Below are 21,481 nucleotides of genomic sequence, written 5' to 3' on the forward strand. Positions count from 1 at the left end.
GTTCTATATTTTCAATGGAGCATATAAAATGTTGGTATTGTTTACTTGTTATATTGCCATCATTTTGCAGTCTACATGTATCTTATGTTTGACTGCCATCTACTGGTCACCCATATCATTACACCATGTACCAAATAAAATAGCTCAGAGGTCAGTAAGCAAAACCAGAATTATTCCGTATATTAGCCGCACCAGGTTATAAGGCGCACTGTCGAGTTTTGAGAAAATAAAAAGGATTCTAAGTGCGCCTTATAGTCCAGAAAATACTGTATAAGATATAATAGTACCGTATTTTTCGGACTATAAGTCGCTCCGATGTATACGTTGTACCGGCCGAAAATGCACAATAAAGAAGGAAAAAAACATATATAAGTCGCACTGGAGTATAAGTCGCATTTTTGGGGGAAATTTATTTGATAAATCCCAACACCAAGAATAGACATTTGAAAGGCAATGTAATATAAATAAAGAATAGTGAACAACAGGCTGAATAAGTGTACGTTATATGAGGCATAAATAACCAACTGAGAACGTGCCTGGTATGTTAATGTAACATATTATGGTAAGAGTCATTCAAATAACTATAACATATAGAACATGTTATACGTTTACCAAACAATTTGTCACTCCCGATCGCTAAATCCCATGAAATCTTCCTCCCCGGTGTCGCCTCTGGTATGTCCTTTCTTTCTGCTGCTCGATTGCCGTTCTCTGCTGCATATTTCACTACGTCCAGCTTGTAATCTGCAGTATATGATTTCCTTTTCGGTGCCATTTTAGTTCAGTCCTTCTCACTTTTTATAAGTTACCGCCAATGTTGATGTGATCCCTTTTAATAGCTACGGCAGTAGCATATAGCAGTTAGCATCCCATGACCCACAATGCACTTCTGCCATGACCCTCCCCCACCGAATTGTTATTGCTGACGTGTGAGTGACGATTGCTGCCATTCGCTTCGTCTCTTACGCGAATGAGATAAATAATAATATTTGATATTTTACGGTAATGTGTTGATCATTTCACACATAAGTCGCTCCGGAGTATCCGTCGCACAAACTATAAAAAAAACTGTGACTTATAATCCAAAAAATACGGTATACATGTTGATGCCTGGCAAACTGGACAGAGAACGAAAGCTTCCTCAATGCACTGCAGAGTCCTCGCTAGCTAGGGGCTACAGTGTTTTAGCTACGTTTTGTACAAATATCACCTGCAGGACGAGGAATTGTGTGTAGAATTTTGAGGACAAAAATGCATTTATTCCATGTTGGAATACGACTAAGTGTGGAGAAAGTGAAGCGCTGTGAATACTTTCTGGATGCACTGGTTTTCGTTCCAGTTTGCAACATGACTCGCCTTTACTTTCAATCAAAACTGTTTTAATTTGAAATGTACTGCACTTCTTTTTACACTTGAGTGCTACTTGGAAGAGTTAGTGACATGTGATGGTGTGACTATAAACTTTCATGCGTTTCCTGTCGCAGGTCCTGAGGTGGACTGCAGCAGCACAGAGATCAGCTTGCAGGTTCCCACGCAGGCCGAGCTGCGCCACAAGCTGTCCTCCCTCTCCTCCACCAGCCATGACACGGAGGCGGGCGAGGAGGACGGGGACGACGAAGAGGAGCCGGCCACGAGCGGCAGGAAGAGACCCCCTGTGGTGGTGACGCCTGACGACGACCAGGTGCACGCCGACGCCTTGCGGAAAGGCGGCGAGCGGAGCAGCAGGAAAGTTTGACTTTTTCTTTCTTCTTCTCCTCCTCCTCCTTCTCTGAAAGCAAACTGCCTTAACGAGCCATCTTGGAATAAGAGCACACTAACGTTCCAACTGGAAGAAATGTCCTCAGGTGAAAATGTTGTGGTGTTAATTGGACACCTGCCCATGTAAGCGAGATTGGCCTGTGCAGCAACACATCTGTCACTCACGTTTCAGGACCAAACTTTCAACACCCTTTCCTCTCTTTTTGTACACAAACGTGTGTGTGTGTGTGTGTTTTTCCTCCTCCTGCGATGTCACGTTGCAGCAGCTTTTCAAGCATGTCGACTAATCCCATAAATTGTGCCACACAAAAGACTATGTTGAAGTGTGTACTCTACACACTGCATCTACAGTATATATACATGACATACAGTATATGTACATGACATACAGTATATATACGTGACATGCAGTATATATACGTGACATGCAGTATATATACATGACATACAGTATATGTACATGACATACAGTATATATACGTGACATGCAGTATATATACGTGACATGCAGTATATATACATGACATGCAGTATATGTACATGACATGCAGTATATGTACATGACATGCAGTATATATACATGACATGCAGTATATGTACATGACATGCAGTATATGTACATGACATGCAGTATATGTACATGACATGCAGTATATGTACATGACATGCAGTATATATACATGACATGCAGTATATGTACATGACATGCAGTATATGTACGTGACATGCAGTATATATACGTGACATGCAGTATATATACGTGACATGCAGTATATATACATGACAGACAGTATATATATACACACAATATATGTGGAGAATGTACGTTACTTTGGATGGGAGAGTGATACTGGTGAGTGTTATTAAATACATTATTGTGGTGCGTTCAAGGACACTCCGACTCTTATCATTGCATATCTTTAGTGGTCTTTTGTTTCCTTCTGACGTGCTAGGATGAACATTAGCATCCTTTGAAACAAAAGTCCCATTTCTCCCGTCCAAAGGCAAAACCCAGTAACTCAATTTTGGTCAAAACTGAGCTGATAATAATTTTGGAGTTACTAGGACATTCTGAACGAAAATTGCAGGCTGGAATTGCGGATACCAATTAACATCAACAAAGCAGAAATCAAATCTCTGTGAATGGATGGGACTTTAATATAAAATAGATTGGTTTTCGTTTGTTTTATCAAAATCAGCTAGAAGTGAGTTACTAGGTTCTGCTTTTGGACGGGAGATTTAGTCAACATTAGGCAGTCAAACCAAAATATTTTCTTGCAGGGTCAAGTGACATTATTTCAATTCAATACTATTTTAATGATTACTCAGGTGTGTCATTAATTCAATTTGTAATACATTTTTCACATTATTTATTGCACCATTTTCAAATATTTTATTATTTCACAATTTAATTGATTTAACGTATTTTTTAACTACTTTTTTCTCGAGCTTAGAATCCATGCGGTTTGTTAAAAAAAAACAACAACCGTGCGGCTAATTTATAGAATTTTCTTCTCCAACAGCCATGTTTTGTTTTCAACAAATAGCTTTCATATTACACTGACAAGACACGACACTAAAAAGGTGTATTATTGTTTGTGCTATGGAGCCATCTTTTGGATGAGTTCGCTCACTGAAGGTGCTGCTGGTTGAAAATGTACTTCCTGTTTCATCCCCTTAAAGAGGAAGTACATTAGTCAATGTCCTTTCTGCTCGAACGGATTCTTCATGAATCACTCCAAGCAACATTCATAAGTTTTACAATACAACTAAAACAATTCATACTTACTAAATCATCCCATTTGTGAATATGCTGACACGTTTATAAGTGTCTGTTAGTATTGTTAACTTACAGTGGCATTCTTTTTTATATAATTTCAGTTTGGTAAATTCATCAAGACGTCACTGTGGTGTGGAAGTTTTAAGTATGTTTAGCTGATTGGAGAGCTAGCTACAGTAGATAGGTAGTATGTTTGCCTTAATCCTGTGAGAATTCTGCATGTGACTGAAGCATTAAAGGAGCCATATGTAAGAATTTCATATCAAGTCATTAAATGGCCCTGATATGTCAAAAGTAGGGATGTCCAATAATGGCTTTTTGCCGTTATCCGATATTCCGATATTGTCCAACTCTTTAATTACGATACCGATATCAACCGATACCAATATATACAGTCGTGGAATTAACACATTATGCCTAATTTGGAAAACCAGGTTTGGTGAAGGAACTTTAAAAAAAAATTAATAAGATAAATAAATTTAAAACATTGTCTTGAATGAAAAAGAAAGTAAAACAATATAAAAATAGTTACAGTGAAACTAGCAATTAATGAAAATTAGTAAAATTAACTGTTAAAGGTTAGTACTATTAGTAAACCAGCAGCACGCACAATCATGTGTGCTTACGGACTGTATCCCTTGCAGACTGTATTGATATATATTGATATATAATGTAGGAACCAGAATATTAATAACAGAAAGAAACAACCCTTTTGTGTGAATGAGTGTAAATGGGGGAGGCAGATTTTTTGAGTTGGTGCACTAATTGTAAGTGTATCTTGTGTTTTTTATGTTGATTTAATTTAAAAAAAATTAAAAAAATACCGATGATGAAAAAAACGCTATCGATAATTTCCGATATTACATTTTAACGCATTTATCGACCGATAATATCGGCAGGCCGATATTATCGGACACCTCTAGTCAAAAGGCATTAATAAATCATGTTCTTTTCTAATACCTCTATAACTGCTAACGGTAGTTCAGCTGGGATATGCTCATTTCAAAATGAAATTTACAGCCCAAACTCTTAAGTTTTTTTTTCAATGCACCGCCCGTTTGACCAATTAGAAAGTCCGTTAGTGTCACATCCAGGTTGTCACTTACACACCGCCATCTTTGTCTAGCTATTGCCACCGGTAAAGTTACTAAACATGTCAGACCTTAGTAAATCTAAAAGGCGTCGTTACGATTCTCAACTTATTCATGACAAAGCCAGGAACAAAACGAGTGTTTGTATCAGGGATGCCTTTGAAAGATGGAGACGATTGAAGGCGGAGAAGATTTTTTTCATCTGACGCTAAACTTGCTAATTTCCTCCTTGATAAGTCAGGCATTTACTTTTTCTTATTACTTGTAATAAATGGAAATGGCCATTTCGTATGTAAATTATATTGTCCAATACAGTCTATGATAACAAAGCTAGTATGTTGTTAGATCCGCCTACTAACATTGACAGATGTGTTTGACATCAAATAAATGCATGGAACGCTGACACACAAGTTCATGAAATTATTAATTACTGTATTCTCTGGCCGACAGAACGCACCGATATTTAAACCGCACACACCACATTTTAGAAGAAATACCTTTTTTACATACAGTATATTAACCTCACCGACCTGTAAGTTGCAGATACTGTATAAATATATATATGTATGAAAGATTTTGTAAATGTTTATTTACATAGCTTACATGCTAGTAAAACAACTAATCAAACAAAACAGAACTTATCATGTACCCACTACAGGAGGTCTGGGTTAGTTTTTGCCTGACCCTTCACTTAAAGCGTGACTAAAGAATGCACTACCGACATGACAAGTCCGAAAGAGAAAGATGATACAGTATTATCCGCTCACAGATGCTACCTGGTGGTTGTTTTTTTAGCACGCTGCAGCTAGTCCTGGATAGTCCCATTGCTTTAAGGAGCCATATGTAAGAACCTGGCCAGACATGGTACTGCTATCACAGTCAAAATTCTGTAGTCCCCTCCCCCTCTCGCAGATACGCAGCCGAATCCAGCTCGATATAACCAACACATTTTAGACAGAAAATAGGCTATTTTCAGGAAGAAGTACGTCATGCCTGCGTACAATATCTCAACAAATGGCAATCAGTACTTGTTGTCAGTACTATCAGAAAACAAAGACTAAAACAAACTACAACCAACACCAGCAATGGTTATACTGGTGAAAATAAGTAGAGCATGCTTAGCAGCCTAATGTACGCCCAAACTAAAGGGGAGACATTTTACCAAGGTATGCCTATAGGCTACTGTTTCGAACATTTCAGATTGCCATATAACTTGGTACATGTAGTCCACGATATGAATGAGGAATTCTTTTATCATGTGATTCTCCATACGTTTCACATTGTCATGACAGTCGTGCTAATGTTGGAACCCATTACCTCAGCGTATCAGCATATTGACAACAAAATAGGCACTGACACTACCCATATCCACATAGTTTCATTTGTGGAAAATATATTTTGCCCTGTCAGTTTGTCTATTTATATTGTAATTATTAATATTCAAAAGTTCTCTGTGAATTTGAATAACATTTTTTTAATAAATTTGATTAATATTAAAGTATTATGACTACAAATATTTTTTGCAATAGACATGACTTCATTCTCGTCTGTCATAATGCTTGTATTATTATTTGTAAGTATAAGAAATGCTTTTAATTGTATTAATAAAATTGCGTGTCCAAACTTTTGATACTTTGTCCTAAGCCATGTATTAATTTTTAATATTGCCTGCACAGATATTTGGTAACAGTTTAGATGCTGCTACTGAAGCAGTCAACAAAAAACTGAGTACATTTAAAAATATATATATTTTAAAAAAAATATATATATATATATATATATTTTTAAACAAACAAGTATATGTTGATTAAACATTAACTTATTTTGTGTGAACCTGACCAAATACCGTAACTACTTCTATATTTCCTATTAGCAGTATAAACAAACAATTGTGTACAGAGTGAGAGTCGTGAGCAGGTTGCAAAATGTTGACAGTGAATTGTCGGCAAGTTTTTATTTTTTTCAACCTTAAAAGTACAAACTGCAAAAAAGTAAAAAAGTGTGTAACCAACAAGAGACTCTTTGCGGGAGGCGGCACCAATAAATTAAGAGACTCACTTGTCAGCGAGCACTTGGTAGAAAAAGGAAAGGGAAAACAAAAAGTAGCCGGATAAGAAGAAGAAAACAAGAAAACGTTAAGGCCATAAAAAAGTCGACCACTTTTTTTGTGTCACGTTGAAAATGGCCGACGTGTGCGTCTCCTTAAATAGTCCCCAAAAAGTTTCAGTCTGCGCGCGCTGACAGTGGATTTTGGAGGATTTGTCCTGGACAATCAAACACCAGCAAGCTCAGTGCAACACCACCTTCTCAGCCTCTTTTTCCGCCTCCTTTTCCCTTTTCTTGACAAAAGTAAAGCTAAACAAAGAAAATTGGGGGGGTGGCAGTCGTCTTATTTCTTATTATTGATATAAGCAGCACTTAAACGTTTTATTTCTGTACACCGGAGCGACCCTGTCAGCGTCACACGGATGAAGAAAGGGAAAATGTAAGGCTTTTTCTTCATCATCATCATCACTACCTTCCTCTTTCCAAACCCCCCCCCCCACCGAAAGGCTCAAGTATGTAGAGAAATTTACAGAATTATGTACAAAGTTTTGTTTCTAGAAGAAAAGAAGAAAAAAAAAACAAAGTAATAAAAAAAAAAAAAAGTTCACATTTTAAACTAGTGGCTCTACTTAATAAAGTAAAAAAAAAAAAAACACACTTCATAATAATAATAATAATAATAATATTAATGTTGACGGGTGAAACAAGAGGACTGGAAGAATGGAATGTTAACACGATTGCACTTCTCCAACCAGAAAAGAAAAAAAAAAAGAAGAAAAAAAAGGGGTGGGGGGCAAGCTTGAGCTGGCGGCTAATGCTAAATGGCTAACTGCCCCACTTTGTTGTTTGAAAAGAAGTGAGGTTGTACAGCAACATCACAAGCACCAACTAGGAAGTCAAGTGGCCGCTAACCCCCGAACTTGCTTGAAAGAACATTAATATTATGTGGAAAAGGAAGCTAAACATGTCCAAAAAAAATTAAGAGATGAAGATGAATGAGGAAAAAACACCAACAATAATTAAAGTTTCTTTTCACCTGGCATGGCTACTACAGCGCCCCCCACTGGTGTCAAAGTGATAACGCAAGGAGCCGTGTCGAAAAAACGATTATAAAAACAAACTTTGGGTATGGACTTAATGTCACGTTTTTCTGTGGGGGAGAAAAAATGTAATTAAAAATAATCCTTTTCGTAATTTCAGTAAGGGGGGGGGGGGGGGGGGGGAGTAGCGGGGGTCAATTTAAAAGGAAAAAAAAGTGAAAAATATTTCACACTAGTGCAAAACGACATCTTGCTTTGCTCCTTATATGGTCATACGATCATTATTTTGGGTGAGTTATTCTGTTTCTAGGGAGGAAAGGGGGCGGGGCTGTAGGTAGGTCCCCGTGGGCCCCTTCAGGAAACAGTGGCGGCCTTGGGCATGTGAGTGGAGGACAGGCGTGCCAGCGACACCTCCATGGTGCCGCGCTTACGGGCCGCCCGCCTGGCCGGCGAGGCTTTGGCTGATGGGCTCATGCCGTGACAGGCCTCGCCCCCTACCGTTCCCATGATGACTCCGCCCCCACCGCCGCCACCCTTCAACATGGCCCGCCCACAGACCTGGTTCACCAGGTTGTTGATTTGCTCCTGAAAGAAGAAAAATCAAACCTTGTTTGTACACTCAGTGTATGTACATCATCATCATTGTTTTATACCACTTAAGTCTTATTGTATTTAGGCTTTATAAGATCCGCTTTTTTTATACATTTAAAAAAATGATTAATGAGAGAAAGTGAGACCCACCTCGTCATAGCGATACATCATCTTGAGGCCTCTGCAGGACTTGTGTTTCTCCACGTAGCGCAGTGCACACTCCAGACAGAAGACCACGTTGTCGGTTTCTTGGACCACCTGCCAGCACACACACACACACACACACACACACACACACACACACACACACACAAGGTCACATGTCTGCGTCACGCAGACGAGGCGTTCAAGTGCAGCCGTCACAGTTGTTTGGTGCTCACCATGGACAAGTAGCAGAGGTCCTGGCAGATCTGGCAGCGTCTCTCCGAAGACTCCAGCGCGATCCACTTACCGCGAGGCTTCTTGCGCCCCTCGCCACCATCGTGGGCGCCGTAGCGGGCTGAAGAGAGGAGGCCCGCCTTGTAGAGTTCCTGCCGCTGGCGCATCTCTATGTTCCTGAGGGACGCCATGATGGACATGAGGACAGCGGCGAGATGGCGAGTAGGATGGAGGCGGTGTGTCAACCTACCTGAGGTCTTTGAGAAGGGCGGAGATGGTGGTGAGGAGGAGGCCGTTGTCCCGCTTGGACTCGGCCGTGGCGATCTGGTAGAGCAGCTTCTCCATGGAAAAAGGTTTGGCTATGCGGCGACACTTCAGGTCCTGTTTGCACACATCATACACACTTGCAAACACTCAAATACACTTTGGAGTATTCATCTTCAGAATGTGGAAGCACATGATGGACATTTACTGGCTTCTGTGCCTGCAGCATGCTGTAACACCACATGGCCACAAGAGGGCAGTGTTGTGAAGGCTCCCAATGCAGGGAAACTACTTTTCTTTCATCCCGATTACACATATTTAGTATTAAATGCCACATCAAAGAGTGTATTCTAAATAAAGAAAACTTTGTTATAGTGAATGACAAAGTAATGTAAAGATGAAGTAGTGCTGGGGGGTCAATGAGGGCCACATCCCTGTTAAGGCAGTGGGCCGCTTGAAACAGCAAATATGACTTTGCCTATGCATTAGATTATTGGATATATTTTTACATATTGTAAAAAGTATTTATTTTTTTTACAACAAATTACGCTAAGTGGAAACAGATCCACTGTGTTTGTTTTTAGGCAACCCCCCCCCCCCCCCCCCCGGCAGCTTAATTGTCAGAATTGTACTGTAAAATAAATCGACGGTGTTTTTTGTTGTTTTTTTTACAATATATTACTGTAAATGGAAAACGAGTACGGTACCAGTTTTTTTTATTCTGGCAAATGAGCGGACAGTTTTTTTCCCCCTAAAAAATGTGGTACTGTTTTCCATTTACAGTAATGCACCGTAAAAACAATTGTAGATTTAACGCAAAAAAACATCAACTGTCAGTTCAGTTTGATGGAGAACTCTCTTTGAGTGAAGCAGACATTGAAGTATTTATTTGAACAAAAAGACAGTTAGGAAAGTGTGATCATATAATTGTTGAAATGTTGGATGATATTAAGGTTTAAATTAGGGATGTCCGATAATGGCTTTTTGCCGATATCCGATATTCCGATTTTGTCCAACTCTTAATTACCGGTAAGGCTGAAACGACGCGTCGACGTCGTCGACGTCATCGGTTACGTAAATACGTCGACGTCGTTTTTATGCTTCGACGCGTCGCATATTTACGTCACACTGCCGTCATGGCGAAGCGCAAAGCAGATGATGCGAGCGGTGCGAGCAAGGGAAAAAAAGCACGCCAAAAGTCGTCAAAAGTGTGGGAGTATTTCAATAAACTGCCTAATAATGTTGTAGCGGTGAACAGCTGTCTCGTCAGCTGAAGCGCAAGCTCGCAACTGTGGCTGTTTAGCAACCAGCCAAACCCCACTTAATAAAATTATATTTTATCTTAGAGAACATCCGCATCCCTATTCACCTAGGCAACCCCGGGAAATGTATATAATTCGGCATTATTTCGGCCAGTCGGCTTATAAAATCAGAGCCGATCAGTTTACGTTCGCGCGCAGGTATAACGCGGCGCGCTCCCGTCTCATCTGCTGGTGCGCGAGCCCAGTAATTAGACCGGGGGGGGGGGGGGGGGAATATGGATTTTAAATATGTATCTAAATAGGTGGTTAATTGGTTAGGTATTTATGTATTTGCATATTGGGTTTTCTGTTGCATTTATCTATTGTGTTTCTGGTGTTAAATGTATTTTATATGTATCTTGGTGCATTTATGTTGAGACAATTTATTTAAAATCTGTTTTAACTTAAAGGGAAAAGATGTGTCCATTTTCTTGCACTTGTTTAATGGTTAAGAGTTTGATAGCCTAATTAATAGTTGTAAATTATGGGATTGATAATTGATTGATTTTTTACAGCATGTTAATCTTGTGGTGTTTTGTCCTTAAAGGTTTTTCACCTACTAAAGAAGCTAAAGGCTACTAAAGGCTACTAAAGACAGCTAATGACAGCTAAAGAAACTAAAGTCTATTAACACTGCTAAAGACTGCTAAAAAGACTAAAGAAGAAAAAATAAGCTGTTTCTTGGTTGGAAAAACTGTTGCAAACTAAAGGAAAATAAAAGGAAAAAGTAACTACGGTCTGGTCTTTTGAGTGAAATCCAGAAGCCACATTCAGCATTGGTACATCCCTTCAAGTGTGGGATAAGCACAGCGAAAAAAGCAAAACACTTGACAGTTGTTGTATGCACACTGTGTCGAGCGGAAATGGCCTATCATAGCAGCACAACGGCTATGAAGGAACATTTGAAAAGAAAACACCCGACAGCGTTCTTGCCATCACCATCAACTAGTCAATCGTCCGCATGAGTATACGTTGTCATCATTACACAAAATCATGAATGTGTCATTTGTATCTGCGTTGTAAATTCATAAACTAAAACACTGTTTCGCTCTGAGAGGCGCGTTTGGCGTGCCTGTTCAGTGTTTACAAAGACGCGCTCCTCTTTAACGCTAACGTTAATTAGTTGTGCAAATACCTTTTACAACATTAACAGTTACATATACTATGTACAAACCAACAATTAACTTTCACTTTAATCATACTATCATTGTTGTGTTATTAAGCAAAATAAGCAATACTTTTACTTTTGTTGAAATGTTTACACTGTTACAGAATATTTCGTTTTGCACTTTTTTGTATTGGATGTTTATCTTTATTTTTGCACATTTTAAAGCAAAATAAGCAATACTTTTACTTTAGAAATGCTTATAATATTGCAGAATATTAAGATTTGCACTGGATGTTTACTTTTATATTTGCACATTAAAAAGCAAATAAGCTACTTTTAATTTTGTTAAATGTTAAAAGTTTTAAATGTTTACATTGTTACAGAATATTTTGTCATGTTGTTGTCAATGTTGACTGAGTGGCCATACTTTTTTTTTTGTATATAAAAGTCATGCCTTTTGAAAAAACTGGCCAACATTTATTTTTTCATCTTCATTTTAAATAAAAAAAATAATCGGTAAAAGGAAAAATAATCTATAGATTAATCGAAAAAAAATAAAAAATAAAATCTATAGATTAACCGATTAATCGAAAAAATAATCTATAGATTAATCGATAGAAAAATAATCGTTAGCTGCAGCCTTAATTACCGGTACCGATACAGATATCAACCGATATATACAGTCGTGGAATTAACACATTATTATGCCTAATTTGGACAACCAGGTATGGTGAAGATAAGGTACTTTTTTTTTTAATTAATAAAATAAAATAAGATAAATAAATTAAAAACATTTTCCTGAATAAAAAAGAAAGTAAAACAATATAAAAACAGTTACATAGAAACTAGTAATGAATGAAAATTAACTGTTAAAGGTTAGTACTATTAGTGGACCAGCAGCACGCACAATCATGTGTGCTTACGGACTGTATCCCTTGCATATCCCTGTTTCATCCAGTGCTTTCATGCTCTTATTTCTATTTTTATCTATGTTTCTGTTTTATCTAGTGTTTATCTAGTGTGTGTCATGATTTTATTACTATTTTAATTTTTTATTATATATTCTTACTTTCTATTTGTATTTTTATACTTTGTAGCACTTTGAGATTAACAAATACAAAGTGTGTTACAAATGCAATTCATTATTATCATTATTATTATTAGACTGTATTGATATATATTGATATATAATGTAGGAACCACAATATTAATAACAGAAAGAAACAACCCTTTTGTGTGAATGAGTGGGGAGGGAGGTTTTTTGGGTTGGTGCACTAATTGTAAGTGTATCTTGTGTTTTTTATGTTGATTTAATAAAAAAAATAAAATAAAAACGATACCGATAATAAAAAAAACGATACCGATAATTTCCGATATTACATTTTAAAGCATTTATCGGCTGATAATATCGGACATCTCTAGTTTAAATGGTATGCAATTTCATGCAGTACATATATTTGTTCTGTCAAAATAGAAAGAACGTGTATATAATATAAAATTTACTGACACATGTTATTTCGAGGTCTTCAAGGGCCTTGACTTTGACAACAGAAGACACATAATCCCCTCCCTTGCAATCATGTCTTAAGAGGCTGTTTGCAACCGTGATGCAGATATCTTTCCAAAGTGTTGTGAGCATTATAAACGCCCTCTTATAAACGTAATAACTGTGCCCCTACTCACAGCAGTGAGTGACAAGCCTGAACACCAAACAAATTGCTCAGACCCACGATCAATTCTCAATCACTACAGTTGGTAATATAAACATCTTATGAATATGTACTATTAATAAACTTATGTCATATTTTTGGTTTAAAAAAACGTAAGTTTGACCAAGCTGCAAACAGCCCCTCTAAGTCATTCTTTTCTCGACACCATGACACTGGCACCATCTGTCCACAAGGGAATACTGTTGTTTCCTACATTAGATTACATATAGCACCAGTGAACCACAAGGGGGCAGTGTTGTGAAGCTATCACAAGAGAATTACTGAAAGCTAATCATGAATACATTGTTATATTACTAAATCAGACTGTAGTCGCAGTAACTGGCCACAAGAGGGCAGTGATTTAAAGTCTGGCAATGCAAAAGAGGGGAAAAATACAAAATTCTGACCTTTGCCGCCTGGTATCCCAGGTTCATCCAGTGTGGTGTGGCAAAGTGCACCGTCTCAGACACGCTGTAACCACAGCACACTTTGGACACGAAGGCGCCAGGGAAGCAGACCACAAACTGGCCGCTACGCTGGACCGTGCGGTGAACCTTGATGCCCTCGCGGCACAGCACCTCTGGAGAAATCTAGAGAAAAATTATAAACTGTTCTCATGTCTGCAATTTGATATTATGTAGACACACACACATTACATGTATATGTGTGTATATATTTATATACATATATACATAGACACACACACACATTCTGTATATACATTAGGGCTGTTAAATCTTTGGGCACCACATGGTTCGATTTACAATCAATTCTCGATTCAAAGTCCACACTTTTTTAACTACATTCCTCCACTAAATAAATAAATGGCTTTGATCAACTTCTATATTATGTAAAAGAAAATGGGTTTTGTTTCATAAAATGCTTCACAAGCATTTAATAAAGTCAAATACAAATAAGGCAACAAGATAAGTATCCCACACTTCTCATTTCTAAAATAAAACAGTACAGCAGCTATGGGCATATACTGTACATCAAATATATGGTTTGCCTGAGTGGCTGGACAGGACAGATTTAAATAAATAATAAAAAAATGTTTTTGAATTTATTAAAAATTGTTACAAATAAGAATCGTGATTGATCTGTTTGACACCCCTATATGTACACACACACACACACACACACACACACACACACACACACACACACACACACACACACACACACACACACACACACACACACACACACACACAGTATATATGTAGATATACATATGTGTATATCTACATATATGTATGTGTATATATAAATGCATATATGTGTATATATACATGCATATATATATATATATTATATAATATAAATATATATGTGTTTATATGCATGTATCTATTCATACATACATATACAGTATATACATTATCATATATATTATTTATAATATATATATATATATATATATATATATATATATATATATATATATATATATATATATATATATATATATATATATATATATATATATATAATTTCTATCTGTCTATCTAAATGTGTTAGAATGAATACATTGTAATAATGATACAGCAATAATGATTATTGCTGTATCTCCACACTGACCATGATGTTCTTCTCCAACATTTCTAGTCCTGGGGTCCCGTTAGCCTGCAGCAGTGTATGGACCACCTTGTCCAGCTTGGACTTCTCCTCAGCAGGGACAGAATACCTGCAGGAGGACACATTTGATGCAGCTGAAGTTAGTTAGACTTCAAGCACAATAACGACATGAATGAGGAAGAGTGTGACCCACTTACCAAATGCAATCAGCACCAGTGTGTAGGTAATCGATATATGGAAGGCGATTTTGGTCTCGAGACCAACATGAGGTAGAAAAGACCATACCGACGTTAAGCCACGGAACAGTGACCCCTGCAGGCAGAGATAAAAACAACATGTTTATAGGAAGTACTGGGAATGCATCAAATTTAAATGTTTTTCACTGATTTGGATATTTGTATTTATTTCAAATACATTTACTTAATAGTGATTTTAGGTCCTTTGTACATTCAAATTATTTACCCAACTAAAAAAACGATAATCTACATATAAATATTTATGTAAAAATGCAACAGGTGGCTTAAGGTTATTTTAGCCAATCAGAAGGCTGAAAAAAGTCATAAAAGTATCATCACTGCTTCCAGAAAAAATACATATTGCATGTCAATGTAAAGTTAAGACCAAATACTAAAAAATACTTTTCAGGGCCGATACCGATGATTACTAGTCAGCATGGCCAATAACTGATATTTGGAGCCAATTTTCATTCGCAGTCAAATGTGTTTAAACATGAATAGTATACATCAGTAAATAACCAGACAAAACTTTAGGTGGTTTTTAAAACTTAATTTTTGAGGAAACGGACATAAGTAGCAACGTAATGTTTAATGTGGCGCTAATGTTGTGGTTAATTTAGCAGCAAACAACATCAGGGGACTTCACAAACACCTCTATTACAATTGATGTGTCTCAGACAAGCATCAACATTTGCATTTCAAAAGATTGGAAATCTCCTCGGAAAATTGTAAAAATATGGCATTTCTCTACATCACTCACCATCTACTCGATTTTATAGCATTTATACAATATATACAATACATTGTAAGATTTCCTCATGAGTAGTGATGTATATATCGTTAAGATTTTACCGATACGATACCCTTATTGATATTGCTATTTACCTGTACTCTTATCGGTGCTATATGTCATTTGTGCTAATGAAGATGTGAAAAATGCAGTTTTATTAGTATTTCAATGAGTACAAGAGGTGGAACACCTCCAAGATGATGTACTGTAACATCTCACAGCAGGCAGTTAAACAAATCAACTATGTTTGCCAATGCAGGTGTTATGGTATCATCGCTACAGAACACACAGATCCATCACTCTCTTTCTATTCATTACAATTACACTCAGCTGGAAATAATATTTATGTATAGCATGCAAGTGCAAAACAGACGTTTTACATGATACATCAAACACATCATATAAATCAATTAACATGTTATGTGGGTGTGCAATTTGTAACAACAGGAATTGTTATTTGTGTTTTTATTGCACACAAACGTATTTGACTGACGGACCAGAACCCATATTGAGTGTTGACAGTTACCGATGTATGTGAGTGTATATATAGTGTGTATAATTTCAATAAAAAGACTCAGTGAGCAAGTGTAATGCTTGATCAAGAGACAGAAGTAACTGAAATACATTTAAGCAAAATGTCTTTTAATGCCATATTGGAGTGACGTCTGACTGCAACCAGAGACTTGGCAGTGAATGCTATATTACTTCAAAGCAACTTTATGGATTATTATATTAATCTATTATTATTATAATAATTATATTACGTGTTCACTTCCAACAAACAGCTTGTGTGATTTGAGGAACTTTTGAGGAGGAAATATTGTTTGTTACAAAAAGTTGTGTGGTGTTGCTTCCTTATTTATCATTATTCAAAGCTGACTGCAATGTGTAGCAGCGGCAGCTGAACTGAATGTGATAGCGTGTCATAATTATGACGGTCAACTGGAACAAAAATACCAATAGCAGTATCGTTAGTACAGAATCTTCACGGCCCTCATAGACCGACCTAATTAGGAACTGGTACCAAAAAAAATACTTGTACTCGGATCTCTAAAATTCTAATAACATCAATTCAGAGCTCCTTTACGTAGATTATAGTTAAGACATTTCTTAAGATGGCTGACATGATTTCTTCCTGGGTTTTCCCAGAAAGTATGAGAATGTGTGAGCTGCTGCCTGATCCTCTTTACTTGTATAATATCATATTTGTCAAGATATTTACCGTATTTTTCGGATTATAAATCGCAGTTTTTTTCATAGTTTGGCCGGGGGTGCGACTTATACTCTGGAGCGACTTATGTGTGAAATTATTAACACATTACTGTAAAACAGTGGTTCTTAACCTGGGTTTGATCGAACCCTAGGGGTTCTGTGAGTCGGCCTCAGGGGTTCGGCAGAGCCTCCACCGCGGAGGTTAAGACACACCCGACTCATCGTGTAAATAACTACTTTTCCCTATCGACGTATTATGGATATCCCCAAACAAATGTTCCCTCTAATTTTCCATATGCGTGAGCAAACACAAAAACTCCTTGAGCATTCAGTGGAGCACATGTGAGCAACATCAGACGTGCACATGCACTGTGGCCACACCAGCAGCACACCTGTCCCAAACCTGACTATATAACAAGTTAAATGTATTATTATTATAATCAAATGACAGCAGTCATTTCTATTATATTATTTTCTAATATACCGGTAAGTGTTTTGGCCCACTTACAATGATAATGACAAAACATATTGTTTTTTCAGGAGCTGTGTACTAGTTTTGTATGTCTGGGTGGGAGTCCTGCTTTGGAAATAATTTGTACGCCTTTCAGATATCGCATTTAGTTCCCACTTAAACATTCACATGTTGCACAATGAGATGTTAACATGGGATCATGTGTACATTCCTGTAACTTTCTGTTTGTAAAATTTATATTTATTAGTAACTCTTTAATACAATAACATAATTTCATGATTAATATTTATAAATTAAGAAAAAAAATGTTTTTGTTTTTTTTACTAAAGAAGGGTTCAGGTGAATAAGCATATGAAACTGGTGGGGTTCGGTACCTCCTACAAGGTTAAGAACCACTGCTGTAAAATATCAAATAATATTATTGATCTCATTCACGTAAGAGACTAGGCGTATATCAGCAATCGTCACACACACACACACACACACACACACACACACACACACACACACACACACACACACACACACACACACACACACACACACACACACACACACACACACACACACACACACACGTCAACCAATAAAAATTCAGCGGGGTGCGAGTCATGGCAGAAGTGAAAAAAAAGATGCTGCCTGCTACTACTTCTGTACCTATGAAAATTGATAATTTCAACATTGGCGGTAACTTATAAAAACTGAGAAGGGCTGAACAAAAATGGCACCGAAAAGGAAATCATATACTGCAGTAAACGTATAGCATGTTCTATATGTTATAGTTATTTGAATGACTCTTACCATAATATGTTACATTAACATACCAGGCACCTTCTCAGTTAGTTATTTATGCCTCATATAACGTACACTTATTCAGCCTGTTGTTCACTATTCTTTATTTATTTTAAATTGCCTTTCAAATGTCTATTCTTGGTGTATGATTTTGTCAAATATATTTCCCCAAAAAATGAGACTTATACTCCAGTGCGACTTATATATGTTTTTTTCCTTCTTTATTATGCATTTTCGGCCGGTGCGACTTATACTCCGGAGCGACTTATAAGCCGAAAAATATGGTACGCAAAGTTGGGGTTTTTGGCAGAGATATCTTTTCTGTCGCCTTCAAGTCTATCCATCTAAGTCGTGTTGTCATTTGATTGAATCACGGAACATGAAACTCGCGACGCTCCCGAGTGTCGCGGACGGAAGTTTGATCGTTGCAGTAGCGAAAACAAGTAAAATGGGACAGGGCAGATGCCAGGAAAGAAGGACAAAAACTGGATTTCCCAGCAAAAATGTAAACATTTGACAGGTAGAGACAGCAGGCGTACTGTAGGTGACATTAGAAGGAGGAAAAGGCAGCAGCAAAGGCAGCTGAATTTTCACAAGTGATCAACCTTGTCAGATATCAAAACATATTTGTGGAGAAATATTGACAATGAGTCCTTTTTATTCTTAAATAAAACAATTTTAAACTGGACTCTAGCAAAAAGGGAACTTTTCTCATGCAGGGCCAAGAAGCTTGTGCTTGAGCAGTGCTTATTACGATCTACTTCACTATTTTTTATGTATTTATAGTAATTTATGTGGGTACCATATGTCTAAATATCGTATCTGCTGGTGTAGTTCTGTTGTAAAAAAAAAGAAAAGAAAAGCAGATACCGACAACAAAGGTCTCATACTGATATGTCAAAATGCAAAATATTGGTGCTGATAATCAGTCGATCTTTAACAAAAACCATCTAAAAAAAAAAAAAAAACCTTCATAAAAAAATCTAAATTTGCAAAATGATGCCAAGTGTGGAGTGTTCTTACCGGGCACGGCACCGAGGTGCCTCAGGATGGACCCAGAGTTATTGGGGAGGACAGTGAGGTTCCATCCGTGTCTGAACACAAGAGGGCGCCAGAGACACACACCATCAGACACCAGGGTCATAATTGTCAGCATTGGAGGAAAGCGTGACTCACTTTGAAAACGGTTCAGACTTCCCGGTGGGGAATCCACTTCCGTGCGAGCTGGTGTCCACCTTCCCACAATGCACTGCCACGTGGCCGTCCCTCAGCTCCACGATGCGCCAGTACTCTTGCTGCAAGACCAGAGAGCGCGTCTTGGATCAACAGCGCATGCATGAAATGGACAGGATGATGATGCTCAGGTGTGCTTGCTAACCTCCACCTCAGCAGCAGCGGGCTCCTTGTTGAAGCACATGGTCATGGTGTTGCGTGCTATCCTGAAGAAGTTGGTCAGCGACACAGACTTCCCCTGCAAACACAAACGCACACTGAATCCCAGCATCCAAAATACGCAACAGGTAGAAAATACGTCCCAAGTAGTAATCCATGTGCTCACTGTCAGAATAATTGTATCTAAGTTATCACAAAACTTTGTGTTTTAATGAGTTCCCGGCGAGCAGACAAAAGCTGTCTTTGATCTTACCAATCAAAAGGCTTGTAAAACTCCACTGTGTAGGATGGGGAGCGACATGAAGGTGTCGGTTTCTTTGATGTATTGTAATCCACAGGAAGATTTTGTCTTGACTCGAGATCTACAAAGCGGAGAGGAGGCAGGGCCTGACCCCCCTCCAGGCACCTTTTCTTTGAACTGTTTTGTGACCAAAGGCAGCGGCTGTTTACGACCCCCTTCCTTTAGAAACAGCTGTTGCCATATAGTCAGGGAAAGTCCAAATAAAAGAGGAGGCGTACAATCTTTCGTCAGAGCGTGGTGGGAGACCCAGCCTAGACGTTTCTCCTCAATTGAGCCAAATTTAATTCTGTCTCTGTTTAATTCCTTGCTTCTTTGTCTGTTTAATAGATGTCATCAGTGTTTGAACCTGACACTCACCTTGTAAATACACTTGTGCTGCTCGCTGAGGACACCATTGTTGTCCTTCTCCTCTTCCTCCTTGTCATCTCTGCCGCGTTTTTCCTGAGCGAAGAGCCGGCGTCGGCCCGCTTTGACCTGAGCCTCCAGCTCTTTCAGATGTTGATACACGCCGTTGGTGCGCTGGTGACACGCCGCCGCCACCCCGCCGCCGCCCACCAGCCCGTTCTTGGGCTCGTAGCGTGGCAACGCCAGCGCGCTGGGCGCCGTGGGGTCCGAGAGGGCCTCCAGAGGCCCGCGGCGTGACTCCAGCCGCCTCTTCTCCTGCAGCACCTCCGCCTGCAGCCGGAGGCGCTCCTCGGCGCCCAGCGAGTCGTAGGAGATGAGGTACTGCAGGTACGCCTCCTGCAGCTTGGCCAGGCGGTCCTGCGCTGACTTGGGGATGCGGAGGAGGTCGGCCAGCTTGGTCCACTTCTTCAGGTCCATCACCTGTTGCATGCCGCCCATGTCATTGATCAGGTGGAAAAAGCGCGCCAGGTCCACTTCACAACCACCTGAAAGAAGAAAACCACGATTATGAATCATAACTTTTAGATCACACACTCTAGTTTAACCTAGAGGAGCACAAACACTGCTTTTAAGTAGAAATAATGACCTTAATTACTTTTCTTTGTATTTTTTGTAAATAAATGTATCTAATGGTCCTTTAGGAGGATTTCTATTATTTGTTGACTTTTTGAGCTCGATTCGATGTTATTCAATGGTAACATCTATTTTTAATCTGTAATAGTGTGTTATAGTTGTCAGACCTTCAAAATAAACCTCTGAAGCATTATTATTAAAAGGTTTGGTATCAGCTGTGATTGCATTGCACTGTTGCTGCTCTCTAGCCGCCCCATGTGGCCATTTAATGTAGTGCACTCATTGGACGTTGCTGTTCCTGACTTGAATTACTTTTTAAATGTCAGTTTGATATATGTCCATCCATTTCCTACCGCTTGTCCCTTTTGGGGTTGGGGGGGGGGGGGGGGGGGGGGCGGGGTCGCTGGAGCCTATCTCAGCTGCATTCGGGCGGAAGGCGGTGTACACCCTGGACAAGTCGCCACCTCATCGCAGTCAGTTTGATATGACCATTATAAATATTTTTACTTCCACAAAAGGACATTATTATATATATTTTTTTACTTTTATAACCTTTTTTTAAACCAACATTTTCGACACTTCGTCGTTTGTTTTTGACCTATATATGCAGGTTTGAAAGGCATTGTGTATAATATATATATATTTATACACACACACACATATA

General features: G+C 38.4%; 2 protein-coding genes across 8 annotated transcripts in view; one reads left to right on the forward strand and one right to left on the reverse strand.

The window, feature by feature from the left end:
• The window catches only part of dtnbp1b (dystrobrevin binding protein 1b), a 120,145-nt gene extending 115,882 nt beyond the window's left edge, over window positions 1-4,263 (forward strand). For all 5 annotated transcript variants that reach the window (XM_061966905.2, XM_061966906.2, XM_061966904.2 and 2 more), the window contains one exon: window positions 1,485-4,263. In XM_061966905.2, the coding sequence (XP_061822889.1) occupies window positions 1,485-1,735 (251 nt within the window). In that variant the 3' untranslated portion in view covers window positions 1,736-4,263. The remainder of the gene's footprint in view (window positions 1-1,484) is intronic.
• Window positions 4,264-6,504: 2,241 nt separating this feature from the next.
• jarid2b (jumonji and AT-rich interaction domain containing 2b) overlaps window positions 6,505-21,481 on the reverse strand; it is a 225,897-nt gene continuing 210,920 nt past the window's right edge. For all 3 annotated transcript variants that reach the window (XM_061966900.2, XM_061966898.2, XM_061966899.2), the window contains 11 exons: window positions 20,197-20,729; window positions 19,525-19,617; window positions 19,323-19,441; window positions 19,170-19,240; window positions 14,842-14,956; window positions 14,648-14,753; window positions 13,474-13,656; window positions 8,935-9,065; window positions 8,687-8,861; window positions 8,457-8,564; window positions 6,505-8,300 (listed from right to left, as the gene is read on the reverse strand). In XM_061966900.2, the coding sequence (XP_061822884.1) occupies window positions 8,070-8,300; window positions 8,457-8,564; window positions 8,687-8,861; window positions 8,935-9,065; window positions 13,474-13,656; window positions 14,648-14,753; window positions 14,842-14,956; window positions 19,170-19,240; window positions 19,323-19,441; window positions 19,525-19,617; window positions 20,197-20,729 (1,865 nt within the window). In that variant the 3' untranslated portion in view covers window positions 6,505-8,069. The remainder of the gene's footprint in view (window positions 8,301-8,456; window positions 8,565-8,686; window positions 8,862-8,934; window positions 9,066-13,473; window positions 13,657-14,647; window positions 14,754-14,841; window positions 14,957-19,169; window positions 19,241-19,322; window positions 19,442-19,524; window positions 19,618-20,196; window positions 20,730-21,481) is intronic.

Source organism: Nerophis lumbriciformis, linkage group LG11, assembly GCF_033978685.3.
Source record: "Nerophis lumbriciformis linkage group LG11, RoL_Nlum_v2.1, whole genome shotgun sequence".
NCBI classification, from domain to species: Eukaryota; Metazoa; Chordata; class Actinopteri; order Syngnathiformes; family Syngnathidae; genus Nerophis; species Nerophis lumbriciformis.